Below are 24713 nucleotides of genomic sequence, written 5' to 3'. Positions count from 1 at the left end.
CTAAATTCCTTGTCCAATATTTAATGTGATGCTAGTTGTTTGTACGTATGCTTTTGCTCCTTGTGTTAATTAAATGTATCTAGTTATTCATACCATGTCCCATTCTTCGCTACTTGGATTATACATAGCAGCACGTAACATTCATACAGTACACAATATTTTCTCCTTACTATTTGCAATTACTATATACTAGTGCAAAATGCCCGTGCAAAATTAGTTTTTGTGTGTGTTTTTAGTAATTGTTGGTTCGGTGTATTTGAGTGCTCATTGTTACAATTACACAGCAGAAGTTCAGTGACATTTTTATTTGTGCATGGTAGAAAGCAAATACTGATACTGACATAATGACATACAATAAATGTGGAAAATTTAACTACACGATTCAGGGAGCAGGATACACAGGGAACTCCAAGCTACTTAAGCTCCGCTGCTTTCTTCGACCCTCTCTGTCTCTGGTCCTGGGCTGTGCTCACTCAGTGTGCAGTGTGAGAGGGAGAGTGGCCATCGGCTAGAGTGGCAAAAGCCAGTGTGTGCTTCTTTTACTGATATATATTTACTGATATCTTTTGCATTTCTAATCCAAACAATGTCAAACTTGGCACTGCACTTACTCGTGCCCGTAGCGAGACACCTGTCAAGTTTGAAATCCATCGGAGTAACGGTTCGAGAGATATGCGAATAACACACAAACACACACACAGACAGAAAGACGTTCCCATAATGTATAGATAGATGTAATATACAGAAGTAAACAGCGTAGGTGACTTACAAATTCAGTTAACATCCACAAATGAATAAGCGCGACGATTCAGGGAGCAGGCTACACAGTGAACTCCGAAAAAATGCTACGCTTGAGCAAACAGTTTGTGAATAGGTTACTACAAATGATGGCCGTGAATAAAATATAATATTCAGAAGTAAACAGTGTAGCTGACAGAGTATGTCAGAATGTTTATTTTTAAACCACAACCTTCTTGGGGCTTCTTTGACCGATACAACCACTGATCTATATAATGACTGGATAGCTCATGACGTTCTAAACTGCCACTAGGCAGTGAAGCCACCGGAAGTGTTCGAGTGGCCATCTTACGATTCCCTACCAGCAGAGGGCTCCAACGGCCGTTATACAGAGATTTGTAGCTCCGACGGCACTTTTAAGATGACCCGCTGTGCAGCATACAAGTGTAAAACGACGTTCACAAAAGGATGTAGGAAAAACTGCCCACAGGTTGTAATTCAAGCCCTAGTAGTAATTTATATGCAAAATTGTTGCTATGCCCGTGTTGTTTTCTCCGAGGCAAGAGCTGCTGCTGCTTCAAAAAACAACGATAAAACAGTCAACAGTAGCCTATAAGAAACCTCAGAACAGCAATAATCACAATTAAGTGTCCAACAGCGACACCATTTGAAAGCTTCAAAAGAGCTTCGTGCAGAGTCCGTTTACCGTTACATTAACCCATAGCCTACAATTTGTATTATGCATTTCCTGAACATGTACTTGCTAATCAAACACTTTATATGAACAAACTACTAATCTATAAAACACAATCGGTCTACCGACGTTTTACTATTGTGTCAATTGATGTTGATATGCGCGAGGGAGAGAGAGCAATACAGCGCTTGTGTTTGAAGGCGGTGAGAGTGCGCGCGCGCGGCCGGGGCTCTCTCTCTGCTTGTTCTTATGCGCCCTGTCCACTGATCTAAATAATTCGTTTTTACGACGACTTGAACGACGAACTAATTCCCTCCCTCATTTTGATTTAACGAATTACAACGTGGCTACAATATAATAAAACGAGGGAACAAATTAGTATAACGTGCTGAGGTATTATTGGCTACGAAACATTCACCTGAATATTCACCAATTCACAAAAATATAGGTCTTTAGCATTCACTATTTAATTAATAGTATCAAACTGTTTTTTTTACCTGTGAAGATAGCTTTTCAGTGAAGGCCGACTAGTGTTCTCGTACAGCTTTTTATTCCTTTTGCAAAGAAATTGCCGTTTTTTAATAAGCAGGAAAAATTTCCGACTTTAAACAAATACCCATTTAAATGCTTAGGATGTTTGCGTTGTGAGAATGTACAGGGAGACTTTAGATTTAAAAAATGTGTCTCGTTAGGCAATGTTTTTTCAGTCAAATCATAAAATTTCCTATTAATTCAATAGAACGCGTGAGCTCACTAGGGAATACCAATATGGCGGCGAGGTGGCTTCACTGTTTATGACGTCATGAGCTATCCAGTCATTCTATATAGATCAGTGCAGAGCCATAGAGAGAAAGAGTTGCCACTCTTTGATGTCGCCTCTATGGCTGTCACGTGGTTCATGTAAGCCCCAATAGTTCCAAAACATACGCTGGCTGTCATGTTCTTCTATGGGACAGACAGCAGCGATTGCATTATTGAACGGTAAATATAAAATAAAACACACACCCAAGTACTTTTTCAGCTGTTATTGCATTATTGCATTTTGTTAATGTCAGTTTTGCATTTGGAGATAAGTTTTAGGCTATATTTTTGGAGGGAAAAGCTTAGTGTTCATGTTCGCATGGGTAGTAGCACTGGCTTTAGCGGCTCTAACTTAACTTTTCCATATCATTCATCTGATGATGGACGTCTCATGATATTTATTTTAGCACAACTGGGCTGTATTAGGCATTAGCCTACCTTGTACCTTCGTGATCACGCAAAGAGGTCTGCCGTGGCGGTCCGTTCAGAATTCGCCTAGAAGCTAGCTCACTTCTTCTGATGAAAGTGGCCACCCCCAGGACCACAACGTGAAACATGATCATGTTAAGACTAAGAATATTATTTTAAGATTATTAAGCCATACACATTATCAAAACTATAACAGATTAAAAACAAATTTAAGCATGGCTGATACAAATTAAGGTTTTCAAATAAAATATTTTTTATTAAACAATGACAGACAACAAAAATGTGTGAGTGTGTGTGTGAACAAGAAAAACAAAAAACAGGGGCAGGTAATCCATGAAACAGACAGGACTGGTGATGGCCATAACAATCCTAGAGGTCCAGCATTGTTCTCACAAGCCGCTTCACTCAAGACAATAAAACATAATGAAAAGTTAGTATATCCCAAAAAAATTAACTAAATAAAAGTTGCTATAAAGGTGGCAGCGATTCATTACCGAACTCTTACTGTCACAGCTGACGAAGTCGCGCTAGCTAGCAGGCAGTGCTTGAAAATTGGTTGAAACAACCAACATAAAATATAAATAATTACGCTGTGCATGTACAAATGAAGACCAGTATAAGCATCGCAAAGGGCCTCTGATACAATATAGACAGTTGACAATTCAAAAGAGGTCGATATTTCAGCAACTTAACTCTGGAACAACTCGACGCGCAGCAATGTAAGTGAATGGTGTCCAACGCCCAAATGACAGTGTTTGGAACTAATCCGATCTTCAAATCCCGGAAGTAGGCGGTTAAAAGCGCCGCCATTTTTTACAACGGAGGTCTATGGGAGTGTCGCAACTCTTTCTCTCTATGGCTCTGGATCAGTGGATACAACCCTCTAATGTCAGAATGTTTATTTTTAAACCACAACCTTCTTTTACCGATATATTTAACGATATCTTTAGCATTTCTAATCCAAACAACGTCAAACTTGGCACTGCACTTACTCGTGCCCGTAGCAAGACACCTGTCAAGTTTGAAATCCATCGGACTAACGGTTCGAGAGATATGCGAATAACAGACACACACACACACACACACACAGACACACAGACAGACAGACAGACGTTTCTGTAATTTATAGATAGACTAGTAGTGCAAAATCAGTTTTTGAGTGTGTTTTTAGTAATTGTTGGTTTGGTGTGTTTGAGTGCTCATTGTTACAATTACACAGCAAAAGTTTAGTGACATTTTTATTTGTGCATGGTAGAAAGCACACAGTGAACTCGAGAAAACGCAGTTTGTGAATAGGCAACTAATGATGCCCGTGAAAGAGACTGTGAACGCATTGAATTGGATATGTTTAGTTGGTGAATAGCATAGGCTACTATTACACAGTAGCGATAACGTTAAGCGCACCAGAATGAAATATAATATTCAGAAGTAAACAGCACAGCTGACTTACAGATTCAGTTAACATCCACAAATGAATAAGCGCGTCGATTCAGGGAGCAGTGCAAAGTGCCCGTGCAAAATCAGTTTTTGTGTGTGTTTTTAGTAATTGTTGGTTTGGTGTATTTGAGTGCTTATTGTTACAATTGCACAGCAAAAGTTCAGTGACATTTTTATTTGTGCATGGTAGAAAGCAAATACTGATACTGACATAATGACATACACAGGGAACTCCAAGCTACTTAAGCTCCGCTGCTTTCTTCGACACTCTCTGTCTCTGGTCCTGGGCTGTGCTCACTCAGTGTGTGTGTGAGAGGGGGAATGGCCAGCTGTGCTCACTCAGTGTGCAATGTGAGAGGGGGAGTGGCCAGCGGCTAGAGCGGCAAAAGCCAGTGTGTGCTTCTTTTACCAATATATATTTAATGATATATTTTGCATTTCTAATCCAAACAACGTCAAACTTGGCACTGCACTTACTCGTGCCCGTAGCGAGACACCTGTCGAGTTTGAAATCCATCGGACTAACGGTTTGAGAGATATGCAAATAACACGCACACACACACACACACGTGTTAACAGATTCAGTTAACATCCTCAAATGAATAAGCGCGATGATTCAGGGAGCAGGCTACACAGTGAACTGTGAAAAAATGCTATGCTTGAGCAAACAGTTTGTGAATAGGTTACTACAAATGATGGCCGTGAATAAAATATAATATTCAGAAGTAAACAGTGTAGCTTATCAGAATGTTTATTTTTAAACCACAACCTTCTAAGTGCTTCTTTTACTGGTATTTTTAACGATATCTTTTGCATTTCTAATCCAAACAATGTCAAACTTGGCACTGCACTTACTCGTGCCCGTAGCAAGACACCTGTCAAGTTTGAAATCCATCGGACTAACGGTTCGAGAGATATGCGGTTAACAGACACACAGACACACAGACAGACAGACAGACGTTTCTGTAATTTATAGATAGATGATATTAGATTACGATAATTTACTGTAATCTATGGATTCTGTTCTCCATTTTTTTGATGTAGAGTCTAATGAATGATCTGTAGTGTTTATATATTGACTGATGTGTGTATGATCTGGAAGCATTGTTTGAGTACAGGTGAAATGGTTTTGAACCGAAGAGTCAGAGGTTTTGTGATTGTAGTTTGAAGATTTGTCTTTATCTTTAATGTTGTGAGAAAATGGGTGAAGGTTTCAAGAAATGTTTTAGCAATTGTGCAAAACTGTAATGTTTAAATAGTGTTTAAAGAGACAAGCTGGTAAAACTGTTCAAACAATAAATCGTAGCATACTGCAGTGGGTCATTTTAACAGAGATGATTATGTAATATGAATCCTCATAAACTCTTCTCTTTCTCTCTCTGTGTGTTTATGACAGAATCCGGCTGCAGTTTTGTTGTAACGCCACAGGATCATTCATCCTCACCAAACGCAACACAGCCATCAATCAATCCATCCAATATGAAACAAGCGAAACAAAAACATACAAAATGAATGCAGCACTCCACAGTATTCTGCCCAAGGTGTGTGTGTGTGTGTGTGTGTGTGTGTGTGTGTGTCTGTCTGTGAGTGTGAGTGAGTGAGAGAGAGAGAGAGAGAAAGAGAGAGAGTGAGAGAGAGAGAGAGAGAGAGAAAGAGAGAGAGAGTGAGAGAGAGAGAGTGCATGTGAGTTTGTGTGTATGTTCTTGTGAGTGTGAGAGAGAATGAGTGTGTGTGAGAGAGAGAGTGTTTGTGTGTTAGAGAGAAAGAAAGGGTGTGTGTTTGTGGCAGTGAGTGAGTGTGTGTGTATTTTTGAGAGAGTTTTGAGCCGGACATTTTTGGTGTCCATGAGGAAAACAGCTTTGAAATCATACTAAGAGAGGTTTTCTGAAAATGTAAAAATGCTGAAAGTTTTTTGTAATGGGTATGTGTAGGGGTTGGGTTAGTGTAAGGGGAGAGAATATACAGTTTGTACAGTATAAATATCATTATGCCTATGGAAAGTCTCCATAAACCACATATTCAAGTGTGTGTGTGTGTGTGCAGGACTTCCCCTGGTCCGGTCGGCGTCTGGGTCGGTGTGCTGTGGTCGGCAGCGGTGGGATTTTGAAAAACAGCAGCTGTGGACGTGAGATTGACAACGCAGACTTTGTCATACGGTAAACGCATCCCATCATTCCTTGCTCCCACACTGACCACAACACACCCATCAGTATTCATCCATCCTTCCTGTTAATATGATGTTTTCTCTCTCTTTCAGGTTTAATTTGGCAACAGTTAATGACAGCGATGTTGGACTGAAGACGGATCTGGTAACCATCAACCCCAGTCAGCTTCGGTCAGTGTTCACTCACACACCAATAAAAACACAGCTTTGATTATCATTTAAATGAAGAAATAAATTCGAAATAAAATTCTAACTACCGCTTTAATAAAAAACACATTCATTGGCCATTACTGGCATCTCTATATTCTTGGTTTCCAAATGAAAATAATTCAGATTTAATTAACTACATTCAGGTCCTTTTTAGACTGTATTGTATATTTCTTAAAGATGTATTCTGGTTAAATATAATTTATACTCTATGGTTATGATTTGACTGATCCTTCAGGTTATAAAACAAAAGAAACAATGCATGAAAATTGAAACATTGGTAAACCGATCTGTGACTTATTGTGTCCTAAACAATTTTTTGCGGGGATTACATTAATGGTCCGAAAATGCACATTTTTTACTTTATGCAAAATGCATTTCTCTTTGTTTGAATCATGAAGTAACCTGAGCAGTATTTTATTAATCTTGATTAATATTCAACCTAATATAACTAACCTATTGTTTGTTTTGTAAATCATAATGCCTAATCTAATATTAACAAACTAATTAATTTTCAAAATAACAACAGTTGTGTTTGTAGAAATATTAAACAAGGTTATTCAATGCTATAAACATATTGTTTATTGTTACTTGTCCATTAATGTCAGCATATAAAACTTAAATTGATAGGCCTAACAAACAGGAAGACAGGAGACGTTATGTCGACTGACAAATGTGGTCTCACTTGGGAGACCCAATCACCTCTGAGATTTATAAAAACGGCCAATGGAATTGGCAAGTGTAATTTGCATGCCAAGCCACTCCCCCGTACATATGGGTAAATAAGATGGCGGATCGCATCCACTCGTTCAGGATTTTGCTGAGGAGGCCATTCAGCTGGGTGGTTCAGGGTTGTGGCACGGGGGACATAAGAGGACATCTCCGTTCCCTCCGTCGAGGAACGAGGGTTACGTCAGTAACCAAGATGTTCCCCATCTATTACAACTATCCCCATTATGTTGACTGACAAACAGGGTCCCTGTGGAAATCGCACCACAACCACTCTGTTACGAGTGTTGGAGACGCAGATGCTGGCAAGTTGAATGTGCCCTTGTGGCAACTGCTCTCTTTAAGTCGTTAAGTCGGCCGCACGATTGAGCTAGCCCGGAATATAAATGGTGCGGACATGAGACACTGCTAATTCCGGAGGAGAAGATGGCGGGCGAGTTGTGACAGGTGACATGAGCGTCCACCGCCTTGACGGTTGATATACACCACCATCGCAATGTTGTCTGTCCGGACCAACATGTGCTTGCACTGAAGCAACGACCGAAACTGGCGCAGGGTGACGACTCTAGACAGTGGATATGCCAATGCAGTTGAGGTCTCGTTCAGAAGCCAGTGGCTGTGTGTTCATTACATGCAGCGCCCCAGCCTGTTCTGGAGGCATTGTGACAACAACATGCCTGGACACTTGTTCTAAGACAGTGGTTCCCAACCCTGCTCCTGGAGTACCCCCAACACTGCACGTTTTCGTTGTCTCCCTAATCAAACACACCTGATTCAACTCATCAGCTCATTATCACATGGGTTAATGAGCTGATGAGTTGAATCAGGTGTGTTTGATTAGGGAGACAAAGAAAACGTGCAGTGTTGGGGGGACTCCAGGAGCAGGGTTGGGAACCACTGTTCTAAGGGGTACTCCAGTCTGTAGAATGGCAAAGTCTGACCAAGGGCTGAACAGACAGATCAGTGTGATGGTCACACGGAGTGCCTATCTCAGGACTTGGCTGTGAAGCCAGTCTCATATGCATCAACCTGAGCAGCGTTACTGAGGCTGCGGATGCCATAAGCCTCATGAGCCTCTGAAAATGTTTTAGTGGAGCCGCTGTTTTCCCCTGAATGTATATTCAGGCATTTCAATTGAGCAATGGTGAGAATCACCGACTCCATACCAAGAAAAGAGATACAGTGCATGGGGGAGAGCTTGATCTTTTCCCAGTTGACCTGAAGCCCCAGATGGCTGAGGTGCCTGAGCACTAGGTCCCTGTGTCCACACAGCAGATCTCGAGAGTGAGCTAGAATGAGCCAGTAGTCATATAGTTTCAAATGCGAATGCCCAGTTCCCTTAGCTGGGCAAGGGCAGCCTCCACGACTTTGGTAAAGACGCGGGGAGACAGGGACAGGCCAAAGGGGAAGACCTTGTACTAGTATGTCCAACCCTCGAAGGCAAACTGATGAATCGGTCTGTGTCGAGGTAGAATCGAGACGTGAATGTACGCGTCCTTCTGGTCAATTTCTATGAACCAGTCTTGAGGACGTACGAACATGAGAATGCGTTTCTGCATTAGCATCTTGAACGGGAGCTTGTGAAGGGCCTGGTTTAAGACTTGCAGATCCAAGATTTGCCATAACCCACCCACCATCCGATTTGCTCTTTTAGGAAAAAACTACTCTTTTTGACTGAAGGGCCCTGGGGAGAATCGCTGAACTTATCCTTTGCACTGCAATGTGCTGGCGAAACACCGCTTAATGCGCCCTTTTCACCAGTCTAGAGAGATCGGTTGAATGAGTGGATGTGGGCCGCCATCTTATATACCCATATGTATGGGGGAGTGGCTTGACATGCAAATTCCAGTCACCAATTCCATTGGCCATTTTTATAAAACTCAGAGATGATATGATCATCTAGTGTTCTGTCATTAGTGTTTATTAAAAACTGTGTTTCTGTAGATACAAAAACCTGGAGAAGGATCCGGATCCGTTGGTGGAGCGGGTCAGTGTGTACGGAAACGCCTCCCTCATTATACCTGCCTTCGCTTACACGTTCTGCACATCACCGTCAATCAAAGCACTCAAAGTCCTCCAGCCAATCAGACCTCAGCAGCCGGTGGCGTTCTTCAGCCCCTCTTACCTGCGTACACTGGACCGGTTCTGGAAGGGACGTGGCTTGGAGGAGAAACGCCTCTCCACAGGATTCCTTTTAATCAGCACTGCACTGGAACTGTGTGAGCATGTTCACATTTACGGATTCTGGCCGTTCGACAGCGACCTGCAGGATCAGCCGATTCCATACCATTATTATGACCTGATGCGCCCGTCCCGACACATGCACAAGATGCCGGAAGAGTTTGTTTGGCTACTGCAGCTCCACAGCCAGGGGGCGCTGACACTGCACCTGCAGCCCTGCTCCTCACCAGGGGCGGATCGAGAAAATCATTTATAATCAGAAAGAGCTTTATTTGTAGTAACAGTAATACAGCATTTTCTCCACCATACAATATATTTTTTTAATTAATTGCATGCCACTTAGAAACACAAGTCATCCAGCTTTTATTAATATGATATTCTAGTACCGATCTAGCTTACTGCAATGTGCGACAAGTGTCTCATAGCAGCCACCGAGCGAAGGCACAGAGTAACATAACAACTTTTAATATACTCAAATGTATTTATAGTATGATTGTTTTGACCAAGTAAAACAGCGCTGCGTTACCTCACAATTTTAATTTGTCAGATAAAGTGACCTTCATTAGAATGAGATAAAACAATGTGAATTTAAGTGATCAAATGTAATTGTAACAAAACATAACTTTAATCGTTAAAATATACATAAACAACAAAATGAAAGGAGTGGCGACTGTGGCATATAAGCAAATATAAACAGCTGTGTAAAATGTCCCAGACTCTCAGCCCGCCCTGCTTCATACTAACATTAATGCAACTTTAATACTATATAGTATATAGTATACATTTGTTAAAGTCATCGATTTGCATTAAATATCATCATATTTTTTAAAGAATACTTATATTTTTATTTATTATACTTAGATTTATTATAATTATTTTTTTTTTACTTATATTTTATTTATACTTAGAGTATACTATATATTTATAATATATTCAAGTATGATCAGTGAACATTCAGATCTGTGTTCTATCCCAGAGAGAGCAGTTGTCATGTATAGATTATATAGTTACTTTCTCAGTTTGAGCGATTACGTGAGACATGATTCGTTAGTATGTTGATCTATACATTTTATCATTCTTTCTAATTTTCAGTCATGATTATTTAGAAGCTAGTAGCAATAAGGAAGAAATGGAATTTAGTCAAGAGCCGCTTTGAACTTGCGATTTACTGGATAGGTGCACTACAATGTTCTGTTCATTCATCAACTAAAAATGACATTGACTAAAAGATTGATTCTTAGGATTTAAGAATTGATAAGCGATAAAAAATGAGAAATAGATATTTTTACCCAGCCCTATTTTGAACCAATATTCATATGGATCATTCAAAATAAAAACACAGAATAGATCAATAATATTTACCACAATCAGCAGAGATTTATTGTGATGATGCTTTGTCTGCATTAGGAGAACAGCAATTACATGAAACAAGTAGAATGAATGTTTGGAGATCAGTGTTGACTTTTATACCAAATAATACTGCTCCGGGGGTGAAAATTAGCGAATTCATGACGGTGAAAACCTTTTTATGAGATAAAATACTTTTTATTTTATTATTGTTTAGGTGTGCAGAATTCATTCAGGGGTCTTATTCCTCTAAATCATTCAGGTCATAGTTTATATTGTTTTGTTCTTTATTTGCATGTGAGACATTGGTGTAATCAGATTGTTACTTTAATTTTGTTAATTCTGAATTAGCTACTGACTCAGGGTTAAAATATAAGGGATTTTTGTTTATTTGCATAGGAAAAGTCATGTAAATAAATATATTTTACAAATATATATGAAAAAAAAATAAATATATGGAATACTTTTGCGTGTCTTTAATGTGTTATATATTTAAATTTATTTTAGAAAATAACGATTAAGAAGTGTTCACAAACATGAATTCAAGGATAATGGAAAATACGTTATTCTTTGATTACACCACATGACAAATAATTAAAATGACACTTCTGGAAAATGATTTTCAAAAAGTTTTTCAAAACCATATTCTTAGAATCTTTTGGTTTGGTCGCCATCCAAACACATTCCTGCATTCTCCACCAACTCATAACAATTTGACCTGGAGTGTCTCCAAATGGTTCTCAGTCATCTTGACATGCACAAAGATGTGCGGTGATGTTACATCATTGCTGACGTCCATTAGGCGGGAATCCTCTCCCTGTTTTCTTTTTTGACCAGCTAGAGTGTTTTCTCTGCGGTTTGGAAGACAGAAATCCGAACATGCCAGTGATTATTGCTGGCCCGTAACAAGCTCTAAATGAATTTTGCTGTCAACTCCACTGTCCTTCACAAGACTTCCACTCGAAGGCGCGTGCCTGTTGAGGAGCGAGATGCGAGCTGGAGGAAAATAAACACTGAATCACATCTCCTCTGTTTGGGTCCCTCTCTCTCTCTGTGGCAACCATAAAACAAGCTTGTTCCCTTTCAGTCGGTCACTCCCAACGTCACGTCGGGTCTAGTGAACCGACGAATTGGGATCTCGCTTGAGAGACCAATCCACTTTGAGTTTAACTAAACGAGCCAATGCACAATGCGGGTTTTGCATCCGAAGCTCTGCCCCGTAGCGCGGATATAAATACGGGAGGGGATGCATCGCATATTAGCCTTTTGCCTTTTTCTTTTTAAAGATGTCATTCCGCCCATGTGTTTCTGGATGCGGTAGTCATCTGGCTCTGGCTGATGGTCACGATCACTGTCTCTCGTGTCTGGGTCTTAAGCATGTTGAGGCAGCATTCGAGGATGTGAATGTTCTCACTGTGGGAACATGACAATCTCTGTGTTGAGATTGAGGCTCAAATACATCTCTCAAGGTGGTGTTATAATAATAATAATAATAATACATTTTATTTAAAAAGGCGCCTTTCTGACACTCAAGGTCACCGTACAGGCATACATAAAAGTTAATACAATAAACAAATAATAAAGTTATACAAAAAGTAGATTAAAATCAATTTAAAATCAAGTAGAATTACAGATGTATGGGTGCTACAACGAATAGGCTTGTTTAAACAGAAAGGTTTTGAGTCCAGTTTTGAAATGAGGGAAAGAGTCCATGTTTTTGAGATGAAGTGGAAGGGAATTCCAAAGGCGGGGAGCAGAGCGGCTGAATGCTCTGCTCCCCATTGTGGCCAGATGGGCAGGTGGGACAGACAGGTGTAATGTGGAGGAGGATCTGAGAGAACGAGATGGAGTGGAAACATGTAGGAGATCAGATAAATAAGGAGGAGAGAGGTTGTGGATGGCTTTGAATGTCAGCAAGAGGACCTTGAGCTGGATACGGAACTGGATAGGGAGCCAGTGAAGCTGCTGGAGGACTGGAGTGATGTGATGGATGGAGGGGGTTCGGGTAATGATTCGGGCAGCTGAATTTTGGACTAATTGAAGTTTACAGAGGGATTTGTGAGGGAGGCCCAAAAGAAGTGTATTGCAGTAGTCTAGGCGGGAGGTGACAAGGCCGTGGACAAGAATGGCAGCAGAGTGGGGGGTAAGGGAGGGGCGGAGACGATTAATGTTACGTAAGTGGAAGTAGGCTGACCGGGTGATGTTATTGATGTGTGATTGAAATGATAGTGTGCTATCAAGGATGACACCCAGACTCTTAACCTGAGGGGAAGGCGAGACGGAGGAGTTATCAATTGTGATGGAGAAACTGAGGGTAGTGAGTGGGAGAGTGGTTGTGGGCTTTGTGGTGAGGTAGAGCTGGATGTCATCCGCGTAGCAGTGAAAATTAACATTGAATTTACGGAGAATATTACCAAGGGGAAGAAGGTAGATAATAAAGAGAAGGGGCCCCAGGACAGAGCCCTGGGGCACACCTGTAGTGACGGGAGAGGAAGTGGATTTGAATGACTTGAGCTGAATGAACTGAGTGCGGCCAGAGAGGTAGGATGTGAGCCAGTTTAGTGGAGTGTGGGTAATACCAATGGATGACAATCTTTTGAGGAGGGTGGTATGACAGATGGTGTCAAAGGCCACACTCAGGTCAAGGAGGATGAGGATGGTGAGTAGTCCAGAGTCAGCTGCCATGAGAAGGTCGTTGGTGATTTTTATTAGTGCTGTTTCTGTGCTGTGGAGTGGGCGGAAACCGGACTGGAACTGTTCATAGAGATTGTTGTGAGAAAGGTGAGAATGTATTTGAGTGGCAACTACTTTTTCAAGGATTTTGGAAATGTAGGGTAAGTTGGATATAGGACGGAAGTTGTTGAAAATGGAAGGGTCAGCACCAGGCTTTTTCAGGATAGGTGTAATGACAGCAGTTTTGAAGGATGTGGGGACAGTTCCAGTGGTGAGAGAGGAGTGAATGATGGCAGAGATGATAGGGAGCAGAGAAGGGAGGCAGGATTTGACAAGATGTGTAGGTAGAGGGTCTAGTTGACATGTGGACGGTTTGGATTTCTGGATGAGTTCGGTGAGTTCTGAGAGAGAGGGCAGGTGAAAAGAAGAGAGTGTGTGTATGGGTGGATGAGGGTCAGAAAAGGTGTGGAGATGGTGTGGAATGGAGTCAAGGTGTAGGTGGATATTATAGATTTTAGCAGTAAAGAATGACATGATGGAATTACAGAAGTAAGTTGTATACAAATGGGGAGGCAAAGAATCCTGTGGTTGGGTGTTTTTGTTTAAAATATTGAAAAGTGACTTTGAGTTTCCATGATTAAACTCGAGTAGTACTGGGTTTTGGTGGTAGCTATGGAATCCTTATAATACAAATTATGGTTATTGTACAGTTCTTTATGTATGGTGAGACCAGTTTTCCTATACAGTCTTTCCAGTTGTCGTCCTTTTGCTTTCATAAGGCGAAGATCAGCGGTGAACCAGGGGGCGGAGACAGTGAATGAAACAGGTCGAGTTTTTAACGGAGCGAGGGAGTTGAGAATGTTTAGAAGTCCAGTATTGTAATGAGAAACCAAATCATCAGGGGTGAAGAGATTGTTGATGTTGAGGATGGCAGATGAGTCAATAGTTGTAGTTAGAGTGGCTGGGTTAATGTTTTTATATTGCGAAAAGTGATATGACGTGATGTCTTGGTGATTGAGAGGGTAAGTTCAGCTGTAAATGTGATGAGAAAATGATCCGTTATGGGGAGTTCATCAACTGTAATGTTGATGGGAGTGACACCAGAGCAACAGATCAGGTCTAGAGTGTGGCCTTTGGAGTGTGTGGGACAAGTTATATGCTGAAGGAAACCAAAACTGTCCAGGCAGGAGGTGAAGTCTTTGGTGAGAGGCAAATTGGGTTTGTCCATATGGATATTGAAATCGCCCATCAGTATTATATTTGATGATAAAGTGGATAAATAAGTGAGAAAAACAGCAAAGTCATCTACAAAGTTACAGTTAGGTTTGGGTGGGCGGTAAACAGTGGCGATAATGGTTGGAATTTGACCAGAAAGTACACAGACCATATGCTCAAACGAGCTGGAGACAGGTGTGGATACTGGCGAGACTTTCCACTTCTCGCGGTAAAACATCGCGAGACCACCTCCCCGACCGGTGCCACGGGGTTGCGATTTGTAAACAAATCCGGATGGTGCAGTTTCGTTGAGCAGTGAAAAGTCATTAGGTTGTTGCCAGGTCTCAGTTAAACAAATAAAATTTAACTCACGGTCAGTGATGAGGTCCCGGATGATGTGTCCCTTGTTTGACAGAGAGCGAACATTAAGAAGAGCGCACTTGAGTGGAGTATTGTCAGAGCTGAAAGTGTTAGCCGACCGGCTTAGGCGGGCTAACACATTGTGGTTGACGGCACGGCTGACAGAGCGTGGACGTCGAGAGCTGGACCAGATGGACTTTATGGCTGTAGAGCTGTGAGAGTTAAGATTCTGACGGGAACCTCTGTGGTTGTATCTCCGTCAGGGATGGTAGATGATGTCCGGGTGGAGATGGAGTACAGCTGGCGGGGTGCCAAGCGAGTGACGTCGGAGCCGGATCAGGTCAGTAACTGTGTACTGGTATAAACCCATCACTGGCAGGTGAACAGATAGCAAGAGGAACCATACACAAACGAACCATAAAAACATTTGTAGCGGCATCTTAGGTTTAAAATCCATACAAAATTGGATGAGTAGGTAGTAGGTCATGCCAGCGTTCACTCGAGCGGAAGCGAATACATCTCTCGAGGTGGTGTTCCTTTGTCCATTCCCCCATCTAGTTCTGGATCTGGTGGCCACCGGTCACTTCAGTCTACTTCGGCTAATTGCACTGGTGATATGAGGATAGCAGTGAGGGCTTCCCCGTTGAGACCACCTCCTTACTCCTGTTTCGCACCACAACCATGGGGGCTTCCAAGGGAGCGTGCTGGCCTCTGGGGTACCAGTCCTTACCTTTGGGGCTCCACCGGATGAGAGCATGTCTATCGCTGCATCGGAGGCTGAGCTGGACTCTTCTGGGGATGAAGATTCAGCTGCGTTACCCCCTTCGGGGACCATAGCGTTGCACGGGTCAGACCCAGAATTAGCCGATATGCTTTCGTGGGCCGCAGCGAGCGTTGAGCTCGAGTGGAACCCTCCACCCCGTCAGTTGTGCGGTTGTTTTTATGTTGTTTCTTTGTTGTATGTTTGTTATATTATTAAGTTGGCTTGAGAGAGCCAACTTTCTGATATTGTACTTAAACTTATTATTATTATTAAGTTGGCTTGAGAAAGCCAACTTACTGATATTGTACTTAAACTTATTATTATTCTTCTTCTTCTTCTGACCCTTAAAATTTACAATTTGAATGCAGCCTAGAGCTTTAATTCTACATACTCCAAACTCGGCTCAGACACTCAGACTGTTCTGACTCGGTATGCTATATCTTTTCTAACTGATCGGACTTACGGTTTTCCTAAAAATGACGATCAAAACTCGGAAAAAAACATTTGAATTAAAATTGCGGAATGTTCAGGTTTTTTAAACTGCCAAACTGCCAAAAATTCAAATTTAAATCCCTTGAAACCCTAAACTAAATCAAACTGCCAAAAATTCAAATCTAAACTCCTTGAAACCCTAGACTAAATCAAACTGCCATTCTATATCATATAAAAGCCATTGAGACTAATTTAAACTAATAAACTCATCTATCTATCTACTTCAAACTATTTTAAACTTCAAACTACTTTAAACTTCAAACTAAATTAAACTTTAAACTAATTAAAACTTTTTAAACGTCAAACTTATATAAACTTTAAACTTCAAACTACTGAATTTACTTCATTTTAACTTATAAACTCTAAACGCATGTAAACTCTGAGTGTGTAAGTGTTATCGAGTTAGTGTGTGTGTGTGAGTGTATGTGAGTTAATGTATGTGTGTGTGTGTGTGTGTAACCGCCTAGAACACCATAGCAACCACTGAGAACACCCTAGCAACCGCCTAGCAACCACCCAGAACACCCTAGAAACCACCCAAAATAATACCTTTGCAACCACCTAGCAACCACCCAGGACACCATAGCAACCACCCAGAACACCCTAGCAACCACCCAGAATACCGTAGCAACCACTCAAAACACCCTAGCAACTGCCTAACAACCACCCAGAAAACCTTAACAACCACCCAAAATACCTTAGAACACCCTAGCAACACCATAGCAACCACTCAGAACACCCTAGCAACCACCCAAAATAACTTAGAACACCCTAGCAACACCATAGCAACCACTCAGAACACCGTAGCAACTGCCTAACAACCACCCAGAACACCCTAGCAACCACCCAAAATGCCTTAGAACACGCTAGCAACACCATAGCAACCACTCAGAACACCGTAGCAACTGCCTAACAACCACCCAGAACACCCTAGCAACCACCCAAAATAACTTAGAACACCCTAGCAACACCATAGCAACCACTCAGAACACCCTAGGAACCACCCAAAATACCTTAGGACACCCTAGCAACACCATAGCAACCACTTAGAACACCCTAGCAACACCATAGCAACCACCCAGAACACCCTAGCAACCACTCAAAATACCTTAGAACACCATAGCAACCACTCAGAACACCCTAGCAACCACCCAAAATACCTTAGAAAACCCTAGTAACACCATAGCAACCACTCAGAACACCCTAGCAACCACCCAAAATACCTTAGGACACCCTAGCAACACCATAGCAACCACTCAGAACACCCTAGCAACTGCCTAACAACCACCCAGAACACCCTAGAAACCACCCAAAATACCTTAGAACACCCTAGCAACACCATAGCAACCACTCAGAACACCGTAGCAACTGCCTAACAACCACCCAGAACACCCTAGCAACCACCCAAAATGCCTTAGAACACCCTAGCAACACCATAGCAACCACTCAGAACACCGTAGCAACTGCCTAACAACCACCTTGAACAACCTAGCAACCACTCAAAATAACTTAGAACACCCTAGCAACACCATAGCAACCACTCAGAACACCCTAGGAACCACCCAAAATACCTTAGGACACCCTAGCAACACCATAGCAACCACTCAGAACACCCTAGCAACCACCCAAAATACATTAGAACACCCTAGCAACACCATAGCAACCACCCAGAACACCCTAGCAACCACCCAAAATACCTTAGAACACCCTAGCAACACCATAGCAACCACCCAGAACACCCTAGCAACCACCCAAAATACCTTAGAACACCATAGCAACCACTCAGAACACCCTAGCAACCACCCAAAATACCTTAGGACACCCTAGCAACACCATAGCAACCACTCAGAATTCCCTAGCAACCACCCAAAATACCTTAGAAAACCCTAGTAACACCATAGCAACCACTCAGAACACCCTAGCAACCACCCAAAATACCTTAGGACACCCTAGCAACACCATAGCAACCACTCAGAACACCCTAGGAACCACCCAAAATACCTTAGGACACCCTAGCAACACCATAGCAACCACTCAGAACACCGTAGCAACTGCCTAACAACCACCCAGAACACCCTAGCAACCACCCAAAATACCATAGAACACCCTAGCAACACCATAGCAACCACTCAGAACACCCTAGCAACCACCCAAAATACATTAGAACACCCTAGCAACACCATAGCAACCACCCAGAACACCCTAGCAACCACCCAAAATACCTTAGAACACCCTAGCAACACCATAGCAACCACCCAGAACACCCTAGCAACCACCCAAAATACCTTAGAACACCATAGCAACCACTCAGAACACCCTAGCAACCACCCAAAATACCTTAGGACACCCTAGCAACACCATAGCAACCACTCAGAATTCCCTAGCAACCACCCAAAATACCTTAGAAAACCCTAGTAACACCATAGCAACCACTCAGAACACCCTAGCAACCACCCAAAATACCTTAGGACACCCTAGCAACACCATAGCAACCACTCAGAACACCCTAGGAACCACCCAAAATACCTTAGGACACCCTAGCAACACCATAGCAACCACTCAGAACACCGTAGCAACTGCCTAACAACCACCCAGAACACCCTAGCAACCACCCAAAATACCATAGAACACCCTAGCAACACCATAGCAACCACTCAGAACACCCTAGGAACCACCAAAAATACCTTAGGAACCACCCAGAACACCCTAGCAACCTTTGCGGTCCAAACTTTCTCAAGCCAACTTAAAGTTTGTCTCGACGAACTTTCGCATCTAGTTATTATTAAGTTGGCTTGAGAGACCGTTTGTCTCAGACCCCTGAGTGAGGTGTCAAATCGAGCGGCTCATTGAGGAGAGGTGTGCTATGACTTTTCTAAGCGATCGGGTGTACGATGTTCACACAGCGGACGAAAAAGCGGCCAAAAAAGTCCCATTGACTTTACATTGGGAGTTCTAAAAATATTTGAATCCCAACCGACGTTTTCACACACACACCACTCCAAAGGGCCTGACACCCCTGCGTCTCTCCCTCTCTCTCTCCCTCAGAGGATTTATATTATCAAGCAGCCAATAAGTTATGGCCCAAAATATTCATAGCCACACCCTAGCAACCAGTTTCAGCACCCTAGCAACCACTAAGAGCTCCCTAGCAACCACCCTAAACCAAAAAAAAACATTTTTTTATTTTTTAAATATTTTTTAAAGCAATTTTACTCTCGTGGCCTTGCGATATTGCTCCATGCTTGTGCCTATTCGGCCATAGGCACGAGGCCGCAGGCCGAGTGCCGTACAAAAGGCACTCGTTATTAAAGATTTTAAGAACTCTATAAAAACTCCATAGTAACCATATTTGACAACTACCAACCACCTAGTAACACCATAGCAACTAACAAAAACACCTTAGCAACCACCCTGAACACCCTAGCAACGTCTAGAAATGCTCTAGTAACCACAAAAAACTCTAGCAAGCACCCAGAACACCCTAGCAACTGCCTAGCAACCACCTAGAACACCTAGCAACTGCCTAGCAACCACCCAGAACACCTAGCAACCAACCAGAACACCCTAGCAACTGCCTAGCAATGCCCTAGTATCCACCCAAAATGCCATAGCAACTGCCTAGCAACACCATAGCAACCACCCAGAACACCCTAGCAACTGCCTAGCAACCACCAAGAATACCCTAGCAACTGCCTAGCAACCACCCAGAACACCTTAGCAACTGCCTAGCAACACCATAGCAACCACCCAGAACACCCTAGCAACCACCTGGCAACAGCATCTTGCTAAAAACATGCTGGCAACATGCTAATCAAGCTAGCATCATGCTGGCAACATGCTAATCAAGCTAGCATCATGCTAGCAACATGCTAATCAAGCTAGCATCATGCTAGCATCATGCTAATCATGCTAGCATTATGCTACCAACATGCTAATAAAGCTAACATCATGCTAACAACATGCTAATCAAGCTAACATAATGGTAGCATCATGCTAATCAAGCTAGCATAATGCTAGCAACATGCTAATCATGCTAGCATTATGCTAGCAACATGCTAAATCAAGCTAGCATCATGCTAGCAACATGCTAATCATGCTAGCAACATGCTAATCAAGCTAGCAACATGCTAATCATGCTAGCATTAGGCTACCAACATGCTAATAAAGCTAGCATCATGCTAACAACATGCTAATAAAGCTAGCATAATGCTAGCATCATGCTAATCAAGCTAGCATCATGCTAGCAACATGCTAATCATGCTAGCATTAGGCTACCAACATGCTAATAAAGCTAGCATCATGCTAACAACATGCTAATCAAGCTAGCATAATGCTAATCAAGCTAGCATCATGCTAACAACATGCTAATAATGCTAACATTATGCTAGCAACATGCTAATCAAGCTAGCATAATGCTAGCACCAAGCTAATCATGCTAGCAACATGCTAATCATGTTAGCATCTAGCTAAAAACATGCTAGCAACATGCTAATCAAGCTAGCATCATGCTAGCAACATGCTAATCATGCTAGCATCATCCAACCAACATGCTAATCATGCTAACAACATGCTAATCCTGCTAACATCATTCTAACAACATGTTAATCATAGTAAATAATGCTGGAATATGTTAAATCGTAATAAATCATCTTAGAAACATGGTAAATCGTGGTAAATAATGCTAAAATGTGGTATATCAGGGTATCACAACATGTCAATTGTGTTAGCATCTGCCCAGTGGCGAATTTTGCCACTGCAAGCACCACTTCACATTTTCTTCAGGAAATGTACATTCTAGTTAGTGGTGCTTTTTTAAAAGCATCACTATTGTTATTGCTCATACTTATTATTAGTGGTGCTTTTTTGAAAGCATCACTATTGTTATTGCTCATACTTATTATTATTCTTTTACTTCTTTTTATTATTCTGGACAAAAGTTTGGCGCGTAATGCGCCCCGCACCGTTTGTCACAGACCCCTGAGTGAGGCGTCAAATCGAGCGGCTCATTGAGGAGAGGTGTGCTATGACTTTTCTAAGCGATCGGGTGTACGATGTTCGCACAGCGGACGAAAAAGCGGCCAAAAAAGTCCCATTGACTTTACATTGGGAGTTCTAAAAATATTTGAATCCCAACCGACGTTTTCACACACACAGACTCCAAAGGGCCTGACACCCCTGCGTCTCTCCCTCTCTCTCTCCCTCAGAGGATTTATATTATCAAGCAGCCAATAAGTAATGGCCTAAAATCTTCATAGCCACACCCTAGCAACCAGTTTCAGCACCCTAGCAACCACTAAGAGCTCCCTAGCAACCACCCTAAACCAAAAAAAAACATTTTTTAAAATGTTTTGTATTTTTTAAAGCAATTTTACTCTCGTGGCCTTGCGATATCGCTCCATGCTTGTGCCTATTCGGCCATAGGCACGAGGCCGCAGGCCGAGTGCCGTACTGAAGGCACTCGTTATTAAAGATTTTAAGAACTCTATAAAAACTCCATAGTAACCATATTTGACAACTACCAACCACCTAGTAACACCATAGCAACTAACAAAAATACCTTAGCAACCACCCTGAACACCCTAGCAACGTCTAGAAATGCTCTAGTAACCACCAAAAAACTCTAGCAACCACCCAGAACACCCTAGCAACTGCCTATCAACCACCCAGAACACCTAGCAACTGCCTAGCAACCACCCAGAACACCTAGCAACCACATAGAACACCCTAGCAACTGCCTAGCAACGCCCTAGCATCCACCCAGAATACCATAGCAACTGCCTAGCAACCCCATAGCAACCACCCAGAATACCCTAGCAACCGCCTAGCAACACCATAGCAACCACCCAGAATACCCTAGCAACTGCCTAGCAACGCCCTAGCAACCATCCAGAATACCCTAGCAACACCATAGCAACCACCCAGAATACCCTAGCAACTGCCTAGCAACGCCCTAGCAACCACCCAGAATACCCTAGCAACCGCCTAGCAACACCATAGCAACCACCCAGAACACCCTAGCAACCACCTAGCATCTGCCTAACAACCACTAAGAATACCCTAGCAACCACCCAGAATACCCTAGCAACCGCCTAGCAACACAATAGCAACCACCCAGAATACCCTAGCAACCGCCTAGCAACACCATAACAACCACCCAGAACACCCTAGCAACTGCCTAGCAACGCCCTAGCAACCATCCAGAATACCCTAGCAACCGCCTAGCAACATCATAGCAACCACCCAGAATACCCTAGCAACTGCCTAGCAACGCCCTAGCAACCACCCAGAACACCCTAGCAACCGCCTAGCAACACCATAGCAACCACCCAGAACACCCTAGCAACTGCCTAGCAACGCCCTAGCAACCATCCAGAATACCCTAGCAACCGCCTAGCAACATCATAGCAACCACCCAGAATACCCTAGCAACTGCCTAGCAACGTCCTAGCAACCACCCAGAATACCCTAGCAACCGCCTAGCAACACCATAGCAACCACCCAGAACACCCTAGCAACCGCCTAGCAACCACCCAGAATCCCCTAGCAACTGCCTAGCAACCACCCAGAATACCCTAGCAACCGCCTAGCAACACCATAGCAACCACCCAGAACACCATAGCAACCACCCAGAACAACATGAATAAGCCATATCTCAGCACCAGAACATCGTACAGACATGGTTGTTGGCTCGTATGCAATCATGTACAACACCCTAGCAACCGAGTGGCGAGTTTTGCCACTGCAAGCACCACTTCACATTTTCTTCAGGAAATGTACATTCTAGTTATTATTCTTATTCTTATTATTCTGGACAAAGTTTGGCGCGAAACTCGCCCCGCACCGTTTGTCACAGACCTATGAGTGAGGCATCAAATCGACCGGCTCATTGAGGAGAGGTGTGCTATGACTTTTCTAAGCGATCGGGTGTACGATGTTCGCACAGCGGACGAAAAAGCGGCCAAAAAAGTCCCATTGACTTTACATTGGGAGTTCTAAAAATATTTGAATCCCAACCGACGTTTTCACACACACACCACTCCAAAGGGCCTGACACCCCTGCGTCTCTCCCTCTCTCTCTCCCTCAGAGGATTTATATTATCAAGCAGCCAATAAGTTATGGCCTAAAATCTTCATAGCCACACCCTAGCAACCAGTTTCAGCACCCTAGCAACCACTAAGAGCTCCCTAGCAACCACCCTAAACCAAAAAAAAATTTTTTTTTAATTTTTTTGTATTTTTTAATGCAATATTACACTCGTGGCCTTGCGATATTGCTCCATGCTTGTGCCTATTCGACCATAGGCACGAGGCCGCAGGCCGAGTGCCGTACAGAAGGCACTCGTTATTAAAGATTTTAATTACTCTATAAAAACTCCATAGTAACCATCTTTGACAACTACCAACCACCTAGTAACATCATAGCAACTAAAAAAATACCTTAGCAACCATCCTGAACACCCTAGCAACATCTAGAAATGCTCTAGTAACCAGCAAAAAACTCTAGCAACCACCCAGAACATCCTAGCAACTGCCTAGCAACCACCCAGAACACCTAGCAACTGCCTAGCAACCACCCAGAACACCCTAGCAACGCCCCAGCATCCACCCAGAATACCATAGCAACTGCCTAACAACACCATAGCAACCACCCAGAACACCCTAGCAACTGCCTAGCAACGCCCTAGCAACCACCCAGAATACCCTAGCAACTGCCTAGCAACCACCAAGAATACCCTAGCAACCACCCAGAATACCCTAGCAACCGCCTAGCAACACCATAGCAACCACCCAGAATACCCTAGCAACTGCCTAGCAACGCCCTAGCAACCACCAGAATACCCTAGCAACCGCCTAGCAACACCATAACAACCACCCAGAACACCCTAGCAACTGCCTAGCAACGCCCTAGCAACAACCCAGAATACCCTAGCAACACCATAGCAACCACCCAGAACACCCTAGCAACTGCCTAGCAACGCCCTAGCAACCACCAAGAATTCCCTAGCAACCGCCTAGCAACCACCCAGAATACCCTAGCAACTGCCTAGCAACGCCCTAGCAACCACCCAGAACACCCTAGCAACCGCCTAGCAACACCATAGCAACCACCCAGAACACCCTAGCAACTGCCTAGCAACGCCGTAGCAACCACCTAGAATACCCTAGCACCCGCCTAGCAACACCATAGCAACCACCCAGAACACCCTAGCAACTGCCTAGCAACGCCCTAGCAACCACCAAGAATACCCTAGCAACCGCCTAGCAACCACCCATAATACCCTATCAACCGCCTAGCAACACCATAGCAACCACCCAGAATACCCTAGCAACGCCCTAGCAACCACCCAGAATACCCTAGCAACCGCCTAGCAACACCATGCAACCACCCAGAACACCATAGCAACCACCCAGAATACCCTAGCAACCACACAGAACACCCTAGCAACCACCTGAACAACATGAATAAGCCATATCTCTGCACC

The 24713-nt window shown here is 43.0% G+C and overlaps 1 protein-coding gene across 1 annotated transcript in view; it reads left to right on the top strand.

The window, feature by feature from the left end:
• The window catches only part of LOC311073370 (alpha-2,8-sialyltransferase 8E-like), a 28547-nt gene extending 17355 nt beyond the window's left edge, over positions 1–11192 (top strand). The window contains exons 4-7 of the mRNA XM_084099089.1: positions 5496–5640; positions 6143–6255; positions 6357–6434; positions 9144–11192. Of these exons, the coding sequence (XP_083955215.1) occupies positions 5496–5640; positions 6143–6255; positions 6357–6434; positions 9144–9636 (829 nt within the window). The 3' untranslated portion in view covers positions 9637–11192. The remainder of the gene's footprint in view (positions 1–5495; positions 5641–6142; positions 6256–6356; positions 6435–9143) is intronic.
• The last annotated feature ends 13521 nt before the right edge of the window (positions 11193–24713 follow it).

This window comes from Abramis brama (assembly GCF_963993115.1).
Source record: "Abramis brama genome assembly, chromosome: 22".
In the NCBI taxonomy this organism is placed as follows: Eukaryota; Metazoa; Chordata; class Actinopteri; order Cypriniformes; family Leuciscidae; genus Abramis; species Abramis brama.
The sequence above is the reverse complement of the archived record's forward strand: the minus strand, read 5'-3'. Positions and strand labels throughout refer to the sequence as shown.